At 30.1% G+C, this 19,107-nt stretch overlaps 1 protein-coding gene across 1 annotated transcript; it reads right to left on the bottom strand.

Annotated features, from left to right (window-relative positions):
* Positions 1–9,590: 9,590 nt before the first annotated feature.
* Positions 9,591–14,251, bottom strand: LOC122603437 (uncharacterized protein SYNPCC7002_A1590). The gene is made up of 6 exons (XM_043776137.1): positions 13,838–14,251; positions 11,881–12,071; positions 11,738–11,783; positions 10,512–10,594; positions 10,177–10,293; positions 9,591–9,899 (listed from the first exon to the last, which is right to left on the bottom strand). The coding sequence occupies exons 1-6, from the start codon at positions 14,097–14,099 to the stop codon at positions 9,828–9,830; spliced, it is 771 nt and encodes a 256-aa protein (XP_043632072.1). The 5' UTR covers positions 14,100–14,251; the 3' UTR covers positions 9,591–9,827.
* Positions 14,252–19,107: the final 4,856 nt, after the last annotated feature.

Raw genomic sequence — 19,107 nt, 5'->3', positions numbered from 1 at the left:
AAAAATAATTAACAAAACAATAATGGAGAACGTTATCATAACATGAAAGCATGTTATGATAATGAAATAAGCAGAATTTTAACAATTTTAAAAGGATATTATTGTCATTCTATTATTAAAAAATAATTATTATTGATTTTTTTTTATGTATAAATATTATTAAATTAGTGATTTGGGTATATTTGATATTTTAATATTTAGGTTGGGTAAATTTGATATTTTTAATATGAGATGGGTATATTTGATATTTGTATGGTTTAATGAGGGTAAATATGAAATTCACTCTTTTTTCTATTAAGTTTTTAAATAATCTTTAACGACTAATGTTCTAAATATATTTTGCATAAAGTTCATTATTAAGCAAGAGATGTTTTATTTATAAGATGAAGCAGTCGATAAGCTTAAGAGATTATTACCTATGAATGTAACTAACTATGACAAAATGTCTATGTTATGTAAAGATTTTGTAAAATGTTTATGTTATATAATGAACTTTCAAATCCTGGTTATTGAATATAACCGAGTATATGTGGCAACCATATAAGATGTCATGTTTAACTTTTTTATTGGTCAGGTACATTCAATAATCAAGATTTGAAAGTTGATTACATAACATAAACATTTAACAAGATCTTTACATAAAATAGACATTTTGTCATATTTAGTTACAATCACAGATAATAATCCCTAAGCTTAATCCGTTAAAGTTAAACTATCGCCAAGCGTATAAATGATTTGCTATTACTGTTGTACAAAATTCTTCATATGTTTATGATTTTTTTACGATTTTTTACTATCTCCCAATAACTATAAACCAGTGACTTAAATTCACTTTTTGATTAAGTGAGAGCCATTGGATGATAAAAGAAAATGATTCTTGACCATGAGATTACCTTCCTCATTTAGCTTCCTTTTATGCAAGTTGAACACGTATAACAAATCCCCTTTCAATTCATAAATTATTTATAATTATAATTATACTACGTATCCTTTCCTTTACAGTAACATCATCATTACGTTACTTAAACCTCTCAATTCATTTATTATTAATCTTTTATAAAATTTATATTTATATTTATATACCTAATATAAAAAACAATATTAGCCATTTAAACAATCTACCACTATCTATATCTATCTATGTGTGTGTAAGAGCATTATTTAATTAAGTATGTAATTAATAAAAAAAAATAAAATAAGTCTGCTAGCTTTTTTTAAGTGATCGGCCCTATGGGTGTATAAATTCAAATTAAGGCTATTTCATTCTTTCAAATTATAAAATCATTTTTAATAAAAGCTACAACCTAACTAAGGTAGTGTTTGATTATGACTTAATTAAAAAGTCATGACTTAATTTTGATTGACTTAATAAGTAAAAAACAACTATATTGACTCAATCCATACAGACTTCAGTCACTTTCCCTATTCAGTCACTTAATGACTACATAAACACACAAGCAGTAACATTTATTTCACACAACCTAAAATTTGTACTTATAAAAGTGCTAGCCATATACAACACTAACCTCTTTTAATAGTCAATTACTAATCTTCATTAAACTATCTAATTAACAAACACCAAATCATAATTATGGCGAGTTGTGAACCTTTAGTTTGGTATGCCTAGAACAATAGCGGATCCAGAATTTTTATTCTGAGGTTGTCAAACAATTTCCATGATACCAATAAATAATTAAACTACAACATTCAGTTACATTATCCTGGGTTGCCAATTACCTTAAAACTAAATAAATACTTCGAAATATTATTAGGAATATAGACTTTTATAAAAATTATGGGGTTATCATGACCACCCTTGACCATCACATAGCTCCTTCACTGTCTAAAAGCACATTGGTTACATAATTGAATATGGAGTAATGTCCTTCATTATTTATATTTTTTGAAATGCTATGTTAGCGAAAAATAAATAATAGATATTTATCTGTAAAAACAATATCGACATAATGTTTTGTTGGATTAGTTAGAGTAATTTAATCAGAGTCGCTAAAGTAGATCATGTTGTCATGTTGGGAAGATCTTCACCATGAATAATGTTCCAAGCAAAGTAACCTTACTCTAAACTAACAAGTTGAAGTTATACAAAAGCTTTACATGTGAGATATCTCATTCATGTAAATGAGCATTTTAATCTTTTGCTAATTCCTATTTAAGAGGGCATATTGTGTCATTATTTTTTAATTTATTAACAAGTAAATTTAAACACAAATGCCTTTAAAAGTAGATTAAAGAGTATAATGACTAAATTAAATGATATAAAATTTACATGATTCGAAAACAAACATTTAAAATTAAAAAATAAATTATATTAACTACGTTAATTTGAAATTAAAAAAATAAATTATACTAACTACACAAACGTTTATGATTTAAAAAAAAAGTATGTGAGGGATTTAAAAAAAAAAAAATTATACTAACTACACATCCTCATATTCCGTTTCACCAAATATATATATATATATATATATATATATTATTTATATATCATTAGCCATTTCTAATACAAAATATTTTTGATATTTATATGACGATAAGTCTACATGTCTTATCAATAAATACTATTATATTATTATAAAGACTTAATATGCTCATCCCGTGTATTACACGGGATTATAATCTAATTACTTGTTTGAAATGAACTTTTAAATATAACCCGCATTAGTTGTTTGCTTCGAAGTGGTACAAACACTTATTAGTGTATCAAAATCCTCTTTTTGAATTCTCCACAACCATTTTAATTATATATGATTTATCATTACAAGTGTCTTGTATACATTTTTATAAAGTTGCGTCTTATTCATCCTTTCACTTGTCTATAAATTGGTTAAAGGTCGACTTCTTGATGTAAAAACTTCATTTATCTAGTCAAACAACAAGAGTTTTTGGAAGTTCAAACTAGACAAAACTGGTTCATCTTAAATGGAATGTCGATTGAATTATAATTCGAAACTGAAATTCAGCCGATGGCCGGCTTACTTATTTCGATAAGATTTTAGGATTTGATGATATATTTGATGATATGTGGGTGGGGTGTTAAGGGAAGCCAACAGTAAAACCGGGACTGTTGTCTGAGATACACGCATATAGATATGTCGATGACTGATAAAAAAAATGTATGTATAAAACACGGGGGGTTATACCGAGGCCCATATGAGTTGGTGTGGCCTTTTCACAAAGGGGCCAAATCAATCATGTTGACATGTACACTTCATCATCCTTTCTATTTTTTTTTTTTTAACGACGAAAGTGAAATATTGTTAATAACTCAAACTAGCAAGAAGCTAGCATAAAGATAGATACATAAACAAACAAGAGAATAAACGTAAAATCAATCAAGAAATACATGGCTTACTACATCAACTAACTCCACTATTTTAGCTCTATTCGGAATTCATAAAAACGTCATGGATCTAATCTTTTCAAAGATCATATGAGCTGTAGAAAATACCATATTATGCACCGCATCATTCCTCAATTTCCAGAAGCTCCAAATAACAATAAGAATAATGGCATTGAGCATTTTTTCCAATTTTTATCCCCAATTCGAGAATAATGAAAGGTGTATATGTCATGGACATGAAAAGCATAAAGCGGGTTTATCTTACACCAATATCCAATCAAATCCCAAACCTCCATCGCAAAGGGACATGCCGTGAGAATATGATCAAGAGATTCATCAACAAGATTACACCTAACATAAGATAAAGACCTCATTGTAATCCCCCTTTTATTGAGTTGATTTATAGTCAAAAGTCTGTCCCGATTTGCTCTCCAATTTCTTATATTCACCTTCTTTGGAACCCAGTGGTTCCAATAATAGTTGGGATGTGAATTGTGAGCAATAGTCGAGTCGAACTTTAGCTTCAAAACTGAAATTATGAACTCATTTGCATTTAGATGTGGCTGTAAGTCCACATCTTTTATGGAAAACACTGATTTAGCTTTGAAAAACACTGATTTAGCTTTGAAAATTGATTTCCATAACCCTTGTTTCTTGTTGACCGGTATATCAAAACCCACAATCAGATTTCCATGTAAAACGGCCACCACACGCCTCCAAAGTCTGTCCGACTCTTCACTCGTGTATATAACGTCATCACCATTTCAATAGTAATGCAACATCATCCTCTTTAGTACTTCTTTTTGAGTCTTTTCTTTGGGGGTAAACCATCAAACACGTGCTTTCCTATCAAAATTTTCATTTCTTATACGAGTACATTAAAAGAAAATAATATAAAAACAATTATCTTTTTCACATTCTATCAAGGGGAATGAGGACGGAGCGTTCGCAATAGTTGATCCAAACAACTTACATTTTGATAATACAATTGGACAAAATATTTCTTACTAAGTATAATATATTTAAGTATTAATATTACTTATAGATGCACACAAAAATCGGTTTTGAAAAACGGGGTCGGAAAAACCAAAGTCGAACCCGGTTAAACCCGATTTGGATTACGGGTTTCAATTTCAGGTCGGGTTTGATTTTGGGCCAAAAAACCGTAAAATATTGTTCACCTTTGACCAAACACCGGGTTCAACCCAGTTTGGCTTTGGTCAACCCAATTTCTAGATCCGTTGGCCAAACTTGGTTTGAGTTAGGTGGGGTAAAACCCGACTTTTGTACACGGCTAATATTACTTGATGTCTTTAATGTGTTCAAAAAATATATATATTACTTGATATCTCACCTTTATTATCCTTAATTTGCAACATAATTAAGAACATGTTTATTTAGGACGTAATAAGCTTAATAGGATAATACTTGTTCCCTCTGTCTCATTTTAGTTGTCATGTTGACTAACTTTGACCGTAAATAACTTTGTTTGTACTATATAGTAGTTGATGAAATTTATATGGACGAAAAGTACATTAAAAACCCAATACATTCATATATTTTATATCAAATGTTACATGACACAATCAAAGTTATTTATGGTCAAAGTTAGTCAACATGACAATTAAAATGGAACGGAAGAGTATGATTTTTCACTTAATCAATACATACATGTGTAAATTGATAGTTGATAGTAGTGCTTTTCAAGTTCATGCATATATAGTTATATACAGTTACTTTAATTAATTTATTAATAGAGTTGGTAGTTCTCTATTTACTTAATTATAATAGAAAATGATTGCATATATATTACATACATAAAGGATCTATATATAGTGACAACGTCGAATTGAAAGCTAATCATAAGTGATTAAAAGGTACAAAAACCTTAAACTACCGTTGATTTTGATATAACTTAACATGATAGGATTTAAATTTTAATATGATGTTTTTGGAGTTCCATCATAGGAAAAGCTAGGTATATATCATATAAGTAATTGGTAGGTACTCTTCCACAAAATCCATAAAAACTAAAAGGTAAAAAGAAACGATAAATCTAATAGCTAGATAGCAAACATGAGAATAGAATAAAAACCACTTACTTAATTTGCAAAATAAAAACGTGTACACAACATCAATTTTCTAACCAACATTGAAGTGTGTCATATGTGTTTATTAACATTTCTACGTTACCTCAAACTTTGATCGACATGCATTTTGGTATATATCGTCGATCTTAAACCATACATTAATATTAATAATATATTACAAGTATATCTTTATTAACATTTTTACGTTACCTCAAGCTTTTGATCGACATTTTATCGATATATGGCTAGCCAGCTAGTTCAATTACTAGTCCTTGAAACGTGTTATTAGGGGGAGGGAGTCGACGGCGAGCTGGGAAGGGTTGGGCGAGAAAAGCGAGCTTCGGCTGCCATGTGAGCGAGATGGGCACGAGCTCCTATGGGCAAGCTTTCAACTCGCAGGGAGATGAAGGAGACAGGGGGACGAAGTGAAAATATCCATATGACCGTTGGGGACCTACAGTGTAAATTTACATGTTTCAGGGGTGTAAAATGACAAGTCTGGGAACCTGTTTTTTTTTAGCTGTGCACTTTTTTGTGTTTTTTTTTTCCTCCAACCTTCTTACTTTTTAATTTTGTAGAAAAGTGAAATTTTAGCATTAATTTTTTTTTTCTAACTTTCTTTTTTGGCATAATATAAACTTTTTTTTTAATTATATAATGATTTACTTTTAATATGCAATGTGTTTTAAGTGTTATGTAATGTATTTTGTTATTAATAAAAGATATAAATTAAAAAAGGGTTAGTTATGTAAAATTTATAATAATAAGGATAAATTATTAAAATGTGAAGAAAAGGTTGGGGGTTTCGATTACCACTAAAAAAAGTTTGAACAAATGTTGAAAAAAGATTGGAGGGATGAAATGAAGTGGAGTTTTTTTGATTGGGTATTTGAAGGGAGATGGATCCCTCCCCTTACATAATAATAGTACTGTACTAAACTACGTACTAATCAGCAAAGTCAAAGTATAGTCGTTGATGTGTATAGGGATCAACTACATCACAACCATTGATTTTCACTGCCACATGCAAGCAGGGCTACCCCGCGTCCCTAGCTATGATCTGGCCTAGAGGTATAATTCGTACCTCCTATATATGATTCGAACTTGCATATATAGTCGCATCTCATTGTTACTGTACACTAATTAAAATGCTACTAACAATAATTACGGATGAAGTTTAATTAATTGTGAAACCATTTTTGTATTCTAGCTATATATGTATATATTTTTAAACACATATTATTCTAATTTTAAACTTAAATTACATCCCTGATATGAAATTTAAGACTCTGGAAAAAAAAATTCATTTTAATCCACTCAAGAAATATGGAGATATTCAACATGCCCATAAAAACTGAGCTAGACGATACACATATTAATCTTTCCACATCTAGCTTGTTAGTTTTCAAAAAAAAAAGTTTATATATTAAAGTGACGGATCCAAAAATTTGAATAAAAGAAGACATATAAACTTTTGACAAATCAACACCATAAAACCTATCGAAAAACAACTAAATAAAAACTCATAAGTAGACATTGCGTTATCTTAAATTTATAAGGAGCATATCAAATATAACCTCTTTTTTTACATTAATGAACTTATTTAAGGGTGCAGTGGTCCATTCCCCACCCTTTTGAAGGATTGGATCCGCCCCATATATGTCTATCAATTAAAGGCATTAAACAACAATGCCATCATTTCTTTCGAATTCGTACACTCATATTATCGTCAGTTCGTCACATCACTTCTTTTTTCTTAGAACACACCCCTACCAACAATGATATTCTTTTTTCTTCTTTTTTTTTTCGTTTTTAAGTATATTATTTTTTATAAACACAATCTCTACACAAACTACACACAGTACACAATAATCCCACCGGACCCACAACACCACGTTCTCTACAAAACTTGGCTTCCAGAATTTGGCCCTGAACGCGGCGATGCCAAATATAGCATCTAGATTTGGCCTAGAAGACACTCCGTTGCAAGAGTTTTAATAGAGTCACACCTAATAAATGGTCAAATATAGTTATGAAAAGAAAAAATGCCGGAGGGGAACATCCCACAAGCCGTAAAAGAATATGCTGTTATACCTAATAATTAACATCACGTACGTAACCCATAACCTTGACCATGCAAAATTACCTACTCTTTTTCCAATCATTTTTTCCTCTTGTTGTTACCCTCTTGACTTTTTCCATCTTCGATCTCTTTGACACAAATCCTTATTTTGTCACTCTTATCATCATCGATCGTTGCTTGGCAATAATTGCATCAATTAAAACATGTCTTACAATATTTATATATCTACATCTTTCAGACTGATAAAGATTGATTATAAGCCAATACCTAACTAAAATTCTACTTTAATTGGTTAAATAGACCGTTTAGTAAGAGGTGTACGTATTTTTGTTACACTAGCTAGTTATTGCTTTAAGAGTAGTTTAATCAAGATATTGTGACATACACACACTTATGACTTATGGTAATATAAAATATAAAAAAGTGCTCATAAAATCATGTGAGTTGGTCATAATTAAACAACAAATTAAATTAAAGTTCTTGGATTTTCATACTCCTAAAGAGTCACACCCCAATACCACCATTATTTCGGCTCAAGTTGATTCAATTCATGCATATTTTTCAATGTAGCTAGCTAGCTCCAAAAGCTCAATGTCCAAAGTAAAGAAGGAATGATTGATAGATTGGATTCTTGGAGATGGAGTTTTGTGATGGGAGAGAGGGGACAACATGTGGATATATGTATGGATACACTACTAATTAGCATTACATATGCATGTGCATGGAAATCTAGGATTATAATTTCCCTTAATTATCCCAATGCCTTTGTCCTCATAGTAATGGACACCAAACACATCTACCAACCCCCATAATCCATACATACATGGACCCTTGTGTTATAACTTATTCCCATGCACAAATGATACATGATGATCATTTCTTCTTTTAATTTCAATATACGGAGTGTATCTTTTCACACATAATTTATAGTTCTAGCTAATGTAACATGTAGCTGGCCACTCAATTTATTTATAGTTTAAGTATAGGTCCAAGTCTTTTCCCTGCTTAAATTTCCCCACTCACTAAAAGGACCTAGTGTTATAATTGATGATTATTGGTTAATTAATTAACTTTTTCAAATACTAAAAAGCTATATGAATTGTACAAGTTTTTTTTGTACAAAGTTCAATAATATTTGATTTATATTAAGTTTTGTTCTAAGTTCTAACCTTCAAATATTTGATTTTTGCCAACTTTCATTCTTACCCCTTTAAATTTTATTTCTTCATTTTAGCCCCAATAAAGTACAAATTTATGCTCAAAAAGTAAAAGACCTTTTATCTTTTTTCATTTTCACCCTAAAATTTTTATTTTTTAACTTTTGTCACCTATCAAAGCTTTCATTTTCATTTGTTTGACACCAAAAGGTTAAGTTCTCATGCTTCTATCAAATAGATGTGTTTGACCTTTTCAATTGTCAGCTTACATTGATCGTTACATATACGATGTTACATGATTTGGACAACTTACCAAATTATCAACATACAATGTCCAAAAATCTTAGTTTATTACTACTATGGACATTTAATAATAGTTATTTACATCTTGTTACTTAACTCAATCTTCAAATGAGGGTACTTAACCCAATCTTCAAATGAGTTACGTACAATTATATAGAAATAACAATAAACTACCCACTGTCCCACTGGCCATCTACTACTAGTAACCACTAACTATGCCACTAACAGTTATACGATTGACTGTTTCGAACACAACTACTAGTAACCACTAACTATGCCACTAACAGTTATACGATTGACTGTTTCGAATAAAAAAACGTGATAGTAAAAAAACTAATTACACTTAATACTAATAAGTGTATACTATGCAACACATAAGATTATTATCATGAAGAACTTCATGTAGCATTTTATTTCATTCTCGTGTATGTGAAACGATATACAATACTAAAAGTCTGCAACAAACACGACTTCGTAGCATTTGACCCGCTTCTGTCAGTAACCCAAAACTAATCTTGCTACATTCACTAAAACTCAGTAACTACCAGAGAATTGCAAAGTAATGAAATAAATCAAAGTTCTTGAACAATAATACATGCAATAAATTCGGGTATTCACATTATACAACTGTTCACAATAACATGTCAAAACTAACACAATGGAAGGTGAAAGACAACATTACATTTTAAACAAAATAAATGGTCTTGGATCCCGGCCTAATGTATCAAGAAACAGCTAGTTATGTATCATACAGCAATTACAGACTAAAGCAAGTTTGAAGTGAAGTGTACTGGATGATGATGGTATTATGACAGTGTTGTCTTGATCTCATATCATATTCCACCTGTTCCGAGAGGCTGCCTCGAGGTATCACCGGAAGCCCATGCTTGATAGTCTTTCACCAACTGCATTCACATAGAGTAACACGTAATGCTTGATATTCTAGCATTGATAACTATTGAAGAAATACCCATTGAAGGTATACTGAAGTGAGTCAAATAAGTTGAATCAGTTTTCTCCATAGAAAAATCAGTGTTGAAGTTATAATGATAACTTTGATACTATTATTTTCTATCGTATATGCATATATGTAAGATAAAACCTGCAGAGGAATGTGTATTGACAGTGTATAGGAAATGAAACAAAAGAACGGGACAAGAACATAAATTAAGTATCACATGCCTGTGCCATAAACCGTGGAAGCATGATCTTCAATATCTGATCAAGGACTTGTGTGCCGCTTGATTCAATCGTTTGAACAGGGATTGCTTGGAAAGGAAATGGAATATCAATGCTGACCTGAGCAAATATTTCAAACACTTAAATACTTGATATACAAGTACAGAATTATGTTTGAAGATTTAAGATTTTGAATAAGCAGAAATCTGAGTAGACCTCCTAATAAAGTCCAAACAAAAATAAATCCTGAAAACATAAGATTGACTTTTAAAGTCAAGTGCATTTCTTTTACAATTGATAATATATGAAATTATAATAACCTAAGATATGGCGTTTACCTCGATAACAGTGTCCGACGTGAGCTTTTGCATGGATGAATTGCTCTGGGTCCCATCACAAGATATTCTGTTGACCATAGAAGCTGCATGCCGATACGAAACCAGAGTCAATGGAGTCCTGAAAAAGCATTATGTAATATAACTCAGAACAAAGTAGCATTCAAATCCTCCCATATATTAGCTTCTACGTCCAGTATGGCAGTATTAAGCCTTTTTACTTTTGATTTTTTCCTGAATTACTAAGTGATTGTTACCTACAACATTTGTTATAGGGAATTAGGGATTACAAAAAGCAACCAATTCTTGCAAGGCTGCACTCTTTGCTAGTTAACAGATAGTTGGTTTGTTTTAGGAAATACAAAGAGCAACCAGTTGTAGGAAAAGTCTTTTGACCCACAATTTTCAGTCATGTGGCATCACTTTTTCATACATGGACTCCACTATTTTCAAAGGTTAACTTCAAAAGCCGACAAATATACCTACAACACTCGACAGGGTACCCATGACTCGTGTATGGGGTAGGTGCCGCAGATGACGTGTTAGTCATCTACACCATTCAAGGATGTGGTAGGTTCGCGAAGTTGGAAGACATGGATGCCACATGTAGTTATTTTGTTGGTTTGAATTAAGACTTTAAATGTAGGAACCAACCACAAAACATGTAACAAGATTTTGTGAAAGTTGATATTGACCTAATTGGATTGGTCCATATGTTATGGTCTGGGCGACATTCTCAACAATTTATTCCGTAGTATTTCAAAGTTAACAAGCTACGGTGGGCATCAAGATTCCAAAATCGTACAGTATAAAAACATAACAGATCTCAGATTCCTTATACGGTCAACCTTCTATTTAACTACATGTCTACATTATTAGACATAAAATTGGAGAAAAAGTGGGAGCATTAGAACATGTCATCGTTGTGACTTGTGACAGAAAACTTACTTCTAAGTTTTATGTCATCTCAGTACTTATCCGATATCAAATGTCTAAATTTGTAACACTTGAAAACCAACTATTATATTAGAATAATTTGGTTACAGGAAGCTATATGTAGTTTCCGTATTCATCCCATTGTTAAAAACATCATATCAATATTGAAGTTAAAAATGGAATTTCCATCTGAGCTTATATTTCCAAGTTTATCTCCTTTGATGTGATAAACAATATATTCCCACAGTAATAACAGAAGTAAAAAAGAACATAAATGTCAACGAATTACTCACCGTCAAACTTGTCATTTTGCGCTACCACGATTGGTGACCCCTCAAGCTGCAATAAGTTAAAAGTGCAAGATTAATTGAAGACACCACAACATTCTATATGGTGGTAGGATGATTAAATTTTTGAATTTTGTAGGCTTAAATACCTTACAAGACAAGAGGTTAATAGAACATCCATTAGGTTGTTCTTCCACTCGAACCAGCAGAACAGGGCAAACCTCAAAAGCAAAAAACTTGAACTTGTACACATAACACCTGAACGTGTTGTCATCAATCCTCTCAATCCTTTGAGCATCCAGAACAGAGTATTGGCTTGCCGGAAGGCTCATATATTCCACTGTCATTTGACAACATATAAGAAAACCATAATCAAATGATCTAATCTAGAGTAAATTACAACTATCTTCCTGTCCAGCTAACTTACTTAGAATAATCCTACGGCCAATTTCAACTATCGTCCTGTCCAGCTACACTTGCTTAGGATAATCCTACGTCCTAGAGTTCAAACCCAAGCTTTCTGTGGTACGTATCAGGCTTTGTAATTGACCCCTTGATCTCATACATTTCATTATGTGAAATTATAAAAAATACAAATGTTGTTGGAATATGATCACGTTATAATAAACGCATGTCCGGTATTTATTTAAGCCTACGGGGTTACACAAAAAATGACACGTAAACTCTATGCAATTAATTAATGTATTAAAGTAATATATTGATTAATTTGATCATGAAATAATTAATAAACTATTAAAAGATTAATAGTGTTTATTAATTAATTAAAAGAGAAGGATTAAAGTGTAAATTAGAAAATAAGGAAGTTTCCTAATTACACTAAAATAGGGGTGGGCCGAAAATTGTAGAGGGTTTCCTAATCCTCTACAAACTTGGTCACCAAGAAATAAAACCTTAACTATTTACCCTATATATAGGGGTTAAGGGTTAAGGGTTTTGTGTGACAATTAGAATTGTAAAAACCTAACGAAACCTTCTCTTCTCTCTTTCTTCTTTCGGTCGAACAAAAGAAAAACCAAAATTGGTTTTGTGCCGTTCGAACATCCACATGGTACTAGCATAATTAATACATGGTATTAATTGTAGTTCTATTTGTTGGATAAGCAACAAATGGTTTTTCGGCTCATGGGGTTTTTGAATTAAGGGAGATACACAACGGGTTTGTGAGTTCGTGATCGGGTACTAGCATACATCATAGGGGTGTCAAGTGTGCGATCGTAGAGGGGTTTTAGTTTAGACCCTTTAATAATAATAATTATTATTAATAATATTATTGGAAGCTTTGCGCAAAGGTACACATATTCTATTCATTACTTTGTTAATTAATATGATTGCATAAATGTTTCTTTTCCGCTGCGTACTCGTGATTTGTTATGTGTTTATGTTCATATATTCCAACAAATGTAGCTCGTGGGCCATGGATTTTGGCTGAGATACTTAATAGCCCAAGTGAATACAATGTTAAATATTAGTCTAGACACGTAATGAGAATGCATGTATATTAGCAGTATGTACATAAACTGGCCATTCCATCATTAAGAACTAGGAAATCACATGTTACAGAGAAACAAATTAAGAAACCGATAATATTTTTTAGTGAGATACACGCTTTATCATTTTAGCTACATGTTTAATATCATGGACCATGGCATGTTACAAAAATAGCAAACTAAAAAATCACAATGGAACAGAAAATGAAAACTTTCCCAGTTCAGTATATCTTCTATCAAAAATTTACTTCAGATTATAAACACCAACATATCTTCTAAGTTGTAATCAATAAGCACTTGTAACATCCTAAAAAATGTACAAGAAACACGACGGTCTCCGAATGTCTGGCTATTTGAAAGTCCATATTACAGTACTTATCTCAACTTCTATCATATATATATTATATAAGTAAGTAACAAATGTTAATTTGCATATTGTTGTGTCGGAAACTAAGGTCTAAAAGACGGCAAATCGGACCATGTCAACATCATAATAAATCATTCCTAATTCAAACACTTTCAACCACACAGTTTTATCCTAATATATATATATATAGTATTCTGATTAAAATATAAATAAAGATAATTTATTACGTACATAGAGGGCGCTGAAGTGGACGAACAGAAACAGATTCCGTACGGCGAGCAACAAACCGAGCTTTTGGCACAGAAGAAGAATCAGCTGAAACAGAAAGTGACGGTGTTTTCTGTGAATCATCTGAATTATTATTTGATGATGTTAATCCAAACAAGTCATTGCGTGGATTAACTGATGAGAAAACATTTGTTGGTTTTTTCCTAAATTGAGAATAAATCGAACAAGACGATGAGTAATAATAAGCACTGGAACTGATTGCCATTTGTTTAAAAAAATTAATAAATTCTGTTTTTATTTGATTTTTAGTATTGTGTTTGTGTTGTCATATTTTATATGATTGATTGGGGGGAGATTGAGATAACTTTGTGAAGACAAGAGTGTGTGTGTGTGTGGGAGGAGATATTTGTGTGGCATAGGATAAAGTTGTATATATGCACAGGTTTTTATCCATGTGTTCATTTTAGCTCGACTATACTTAAGCTTGTAATGTGTCTCGATTTCTAAATGGCGCGCTTTACTACCACACCGACTATTGTATGACTAAAATGAAAAGAAACTTTTTTTTTTCGTAGCAAGCATTGTTACTTATTTTTTTTTCTGCATCATCAAAATTAAAAACCTCATCCCTTTTACGAAATTAAGCTTTAATGTATAAGATTAATAGTAGGTTTTAAAAGATTGAGCATAAATGATTGATCACTAATGTCTTTTTTAAAAAAGAAAATTACTTAATGTCTAACTTTAAGTTGTATATTTAGCCTAGATAGCTATAATTTTATTTTATTTATTCAATTTAGTCAATTAACTTTTACCATCTAATATTTGTGGTAAGAAAGAAAATGACTTATGAAATTATCCGAACTCGCAAGTGTCAATTAATAATTTTTTTATATAGATTTGTTAGTATTGATATGTTAGGATTATTAGCCAAAGCCATTCATACTATCCTATAATAAAATATCAACCTTAAGAAATCCAAACTGAGATCAAAGCAATTTATTAGCTAAGGTAATTTTCAACTTATTTGTATATGTGACTTTATCAAATTCACGTAGGTTACATGTTTCTCTTTTCATGTTTTACTTTTTTAGATTTAATTTTTTGGGTTATGTCAATACTTAAGTGACTATCATAGTCAAGTAATGTGAGTAATTTTGTGTGTTCATGTTATAGGTCTAATATCAAAACGAGTCATTTTTTTTTTTACGGTATTTGTCAACACAATGAAATGTTATTGGATTCATAACAAAAAAAATCATTTGCAATTACAAAAGCAATTGAATAAGTTGATTATACACTAGATTATTAACTGATACATGAGAATACATATGTTAATTATAAAATACAAATAATGCTTCAATACTCACTTATAAATTATGCTTTGTGGAAGTTGTACTTATAAATTTCGCTTAGTAGTAATAATTTATTTGTAATTTGTTCGAAGACGTTTATGGTTATTAAGCTGACCACGCTCAACGTACTTTCTCATCTGTACACGGCTGCCCATTTTAATTTTTTATTGATAAGGTTTATCCACAAACTCTTTTTTTTTTTACACGGTTGACCCATAGTTGTCCGGTTTACTGATTATAGTCGGTTAACGAAGCTGATATGGATTCACAATGACAGATTTAATCTCTGGATGACTAATGTACTTTTCTTTTTGTACATGGTTGCCCATTGAACTTTTTTTTTATTGTTGTGTATTACCAACAAACTCTTAAAATTTGTAAATAGTTGACCCAAATATTCAAAGCTGGTTCTCTCTCATACTTAAATATTCAAAATTGTTTCTTTCTCTAAAAAGAAAACCCATAAATTTTAATTAAAAAAAAAGGATTTTTCTGAAAAAAATAACAATCGCCAACCGCTCAGTCACCGGAAAATTGTAATTCGTATTTTCGTTGGTTAGGGTTTGTCCGGATTTTAATTTCGAATGTTTTGGTACAAATTTCGAGTTTCAATTCGAATAAACGAGAAAGAAAATGTCGATTTTGAGTTTTCCGACAAAGTGTTTGAATTCTTACAGGCTAACAAAGACGAGTGTATAAGATAATTTTTTATCTAACTTGTGAGTTTGAAATTGATAATGTAAATGCCGAAATAGTCAATTATTCGTTTAAAAAAATCTTTTGTTTTTTTTATTAAATTTTATGAGTTTTCTTTTTATAGAGAGAGACAATTTTGAAGATTTGAGTATGAGAAAAAACCAGTTTTGAAGATTTTGGTCAACTATATATAATTTTTAAAAGTTTCTTGGTAATACACATCAATTAAAAAAGTTCAATGGCCAACCATGTACAAAAAGAAAAGTACATTAGTCATCCAGAAATTAAATTTGTCGTTGTGAATCCATGTCAGCTTCGTTAACCAACTATAACCGGTAAAACGGTCAACTATGGGTCAACCGTGTACAAAAAAAAAGTTTGTGGGTAAACCTCATTAATAAAAAAATATAATGGGCAACCGTGTACAAATAGGAAAGTAACTTGATCTTTCCGTGATTAATAATCTTAAATATTTGTCGCTAATAGTATGGATTATTTAGGAAAGAGGATAAGAAGTTATTATCAAGCTAATAATTCGAAATATCTGTCATACTTGTTTGGATAGTTTATTTCTTACTAAATATAATTTTTAAAAATAGAGTTTGGTGACTCAGAATGTGACAAATTATGACCAAATTTATATAATAAGAACGAACTAAAGTTTTGGACATTGTATGATGACAATTCGATATTTGTTCAAATCATATAACATGACATACATGGAAACCCATATAAATTGTCACGTGTAAGTTTTTTATCGGTAAATACATGATTTGAACATTTTTGCCAAATCGTCAACATACAGTATGAAAAACCTTAGTTAGTTCCTAAAATAAACATTTGATCATAGTTGATGCATTTTGGGACACTTAATCCTATTTAATATATATAAATGATTAAGTGAGTTAGATGGCACGTTTTATCGAGTTGTTTTATGTTACATCTTTTTTATATTTTTTTACGACCAAATGTCGAGTTATTAACCAAAATGTTGTTATTAGAAAAAAATAATTACCAAATGGTATATTTTAAGAATTACTTACCCACGTTGTGTTTTTTATAAAAAATATTATGAATAAATATTATATAGATATCCATATATAGTAACAATATCTTGGTATTATGTTAGAGAGATTTGTTTCTTAGAGAAGACTCCATCTTGTATCTATATAAACATAAGTATTGATGAGATTAATGATATTAAATTCCATTCTCTCTATATCTCTTGTCTTCTTTATTGTTCTGTTTCTTTCGTTTTACAACACGTTATCAGCACGCTCTAATCCCTGAAATCTTTAATCGGCCGATCAATTTTTCTAAGATTCCAGTCAACAAATTTTCGGCGACAAGTGACAAGCATCTCTACCTTCAATACAAATTTATTTCTTATTTTTTCGGCCGATTGTTTTTAATTATTCCATTCACTATGGCATTTAATATATATTGATTCAATACTTAAAATACGGTTGATCATCTATATGATTTAGATATTTGTAATTTATTTTTCTTTTATGCTTGTCTTACACTGTTACTCAACGATTTTAAGTTTGAGAAAAAGCATTGATTTTATGGTCCAATTTTTCTTACAAATTAAGTACATAATTAAATAATATTGATTATTATAATAATAATAATATTTATTTATGTTACTTTTATGTCGTTCTATCGAACAAGAATACAGGAACAAATTTTACAATTTTTAACTTGCGGTTATCATTTGTTAGCATGGAGATAAATTTTCTCATGGTATGCCTTGTTTATTGCCGATTTTACCCGACGGTTGAGCATGGAGATAAATTTTCCTCGTGGTATGCCTTGTTTATTGCCGATTTTACCCGACGGTTGAGGTATAATTTCTAAGCTTATGTTTATTGCAAATTTTTTTTTTCCGGTTACTTGTATGTTTAGCTACGTGATTATATCCTCATGATAATAATCCTTGTATAAGATAACATGATCAATAAATAAATTTTCATTAATATATCATCAATAAATAATTTAAATATATCCATGAGATATTCATGAATTGTTAAATTATTGGTTATCGATTCATTGCTACAACTAACGGTGGGTTCTCAGTTACTTTTTATATAACTTTTAAGATTCATACAGTTCGCATGCATATTATGTTTCTAGAATTGTGTTTAATTTGTGATATTGTTGAGATAGAATATCCACTTATAATTTTTGTATTTTATTTTATTCTTTGCAATGCTATAAATTGCTAATTGCAAATCTTATAATCATTTTCTTGATATTTTTTTACAATAAATTAATTTATTGCTCCGCCCTGTTTAAGATATATAAATGATCTATTTTTTTAGCCAAAATTTGGATTTATGTTTAAGTTTGACGTACAACATGATACTATCCTAATGGTGCATCAAGTTATAAGTTTATATAATAAGAAAATAAACGGTGAGATTTTTTGTTTAGTTTTTTTTTTTAATTTTATTTTATGAGTTTTCATAGTGATAATCATATATTTTCCATTAATGTTTGAAGGGTTGATTTCTTTTATTAATTTGTTGAACAATTTGCGAATAGATTATATACATAGAAGCTGTGATTCTAAATATATCGCTTGGGTATTGTCTTTTTGATGACTTGTTTATCATAATAGATATTTGATCGAGGTCTAAATATATATATATATATATATATATTTTCATGAAATTTTTGTATTATGTGAACATCAAATATTTTAAATAATTAATGAGCGAGAAATATCATTTTAGATTTTGTAAAATATATATTTGATTGATAAGTCATTAAATTAATAATATTTATTATATGAGTTATATCCTAAAAAACTAGCAATTGTTTGAGTATCTTGAAAGATCAAAATAGTTTTTGAGATATATTTTTCTTGTGAAACAAGTAGGTGGTAGAGAATTTCATGAACTAATTTAGTTATTGCGAAATTCCTTTAAATACTATTCAATGAACTAACTAATGGTACGATCAATTGGTGGTATAATCTTTGTACATAAGAACGGTAGTTATTGGATCTTGTTTTAAAGGTGTACATGTTGTTTAATTTATAAGTGAATTGATATATACTTACGATAAATCAAAGTAATGAGATATGCTGAAAATAATATAGTTATGGTTAATTTTATTTTAAAGAGAAGTTGATGACAATTGATTGATGTAAAGAGTATTAACTAGTCATGATTTATTTGTTTATGTTAAGATGTTTTGAGAATTGATTTATTATAA

This window comes from Erigeron canadensis, chromosome 6 (genome assembly GCF_010389155.1).
Source record: "Erigeron canadensis isolate Cc75 chromosome 6, C_canadensis_v1, whole genome shotgun sequence".
NCBI lineage: Eukaryota > Viridiplantae > Streptophyta > Magnoliopsida > Asterales > Asteraceae > Erigeron > Erigeron canadensis.
Note: the sequence above shows the minus strand (reverse complement) of the source record. Positions and strands in the feature narration are given on the sequence as shown.

Bases quoted from the DNA above. Each gene is read 5' to 3' on its own strand.
- LOC122603437 (XM_043776137.1), bottom strand. From the start codon at position 14,099: ATGGCAATCAGTTCCAGTGCTTATTATTACTCATCGTCTTGTTCGATT. The intron at 11,784-11,880 runs GTATTTAAGCCT...AACTTATTGCAG, and splicing joins TTAACCTCTTGTCTTGTAAG to CTTGAGGGGTCACCAATCGT. The intron at 9,900-10,176 runs GCATGTGATACT...ATGTGAATGCAG, and splicing joins TTCCACGGTTTATGGCACAG to TTGGTGAAAGACTATCAAGC.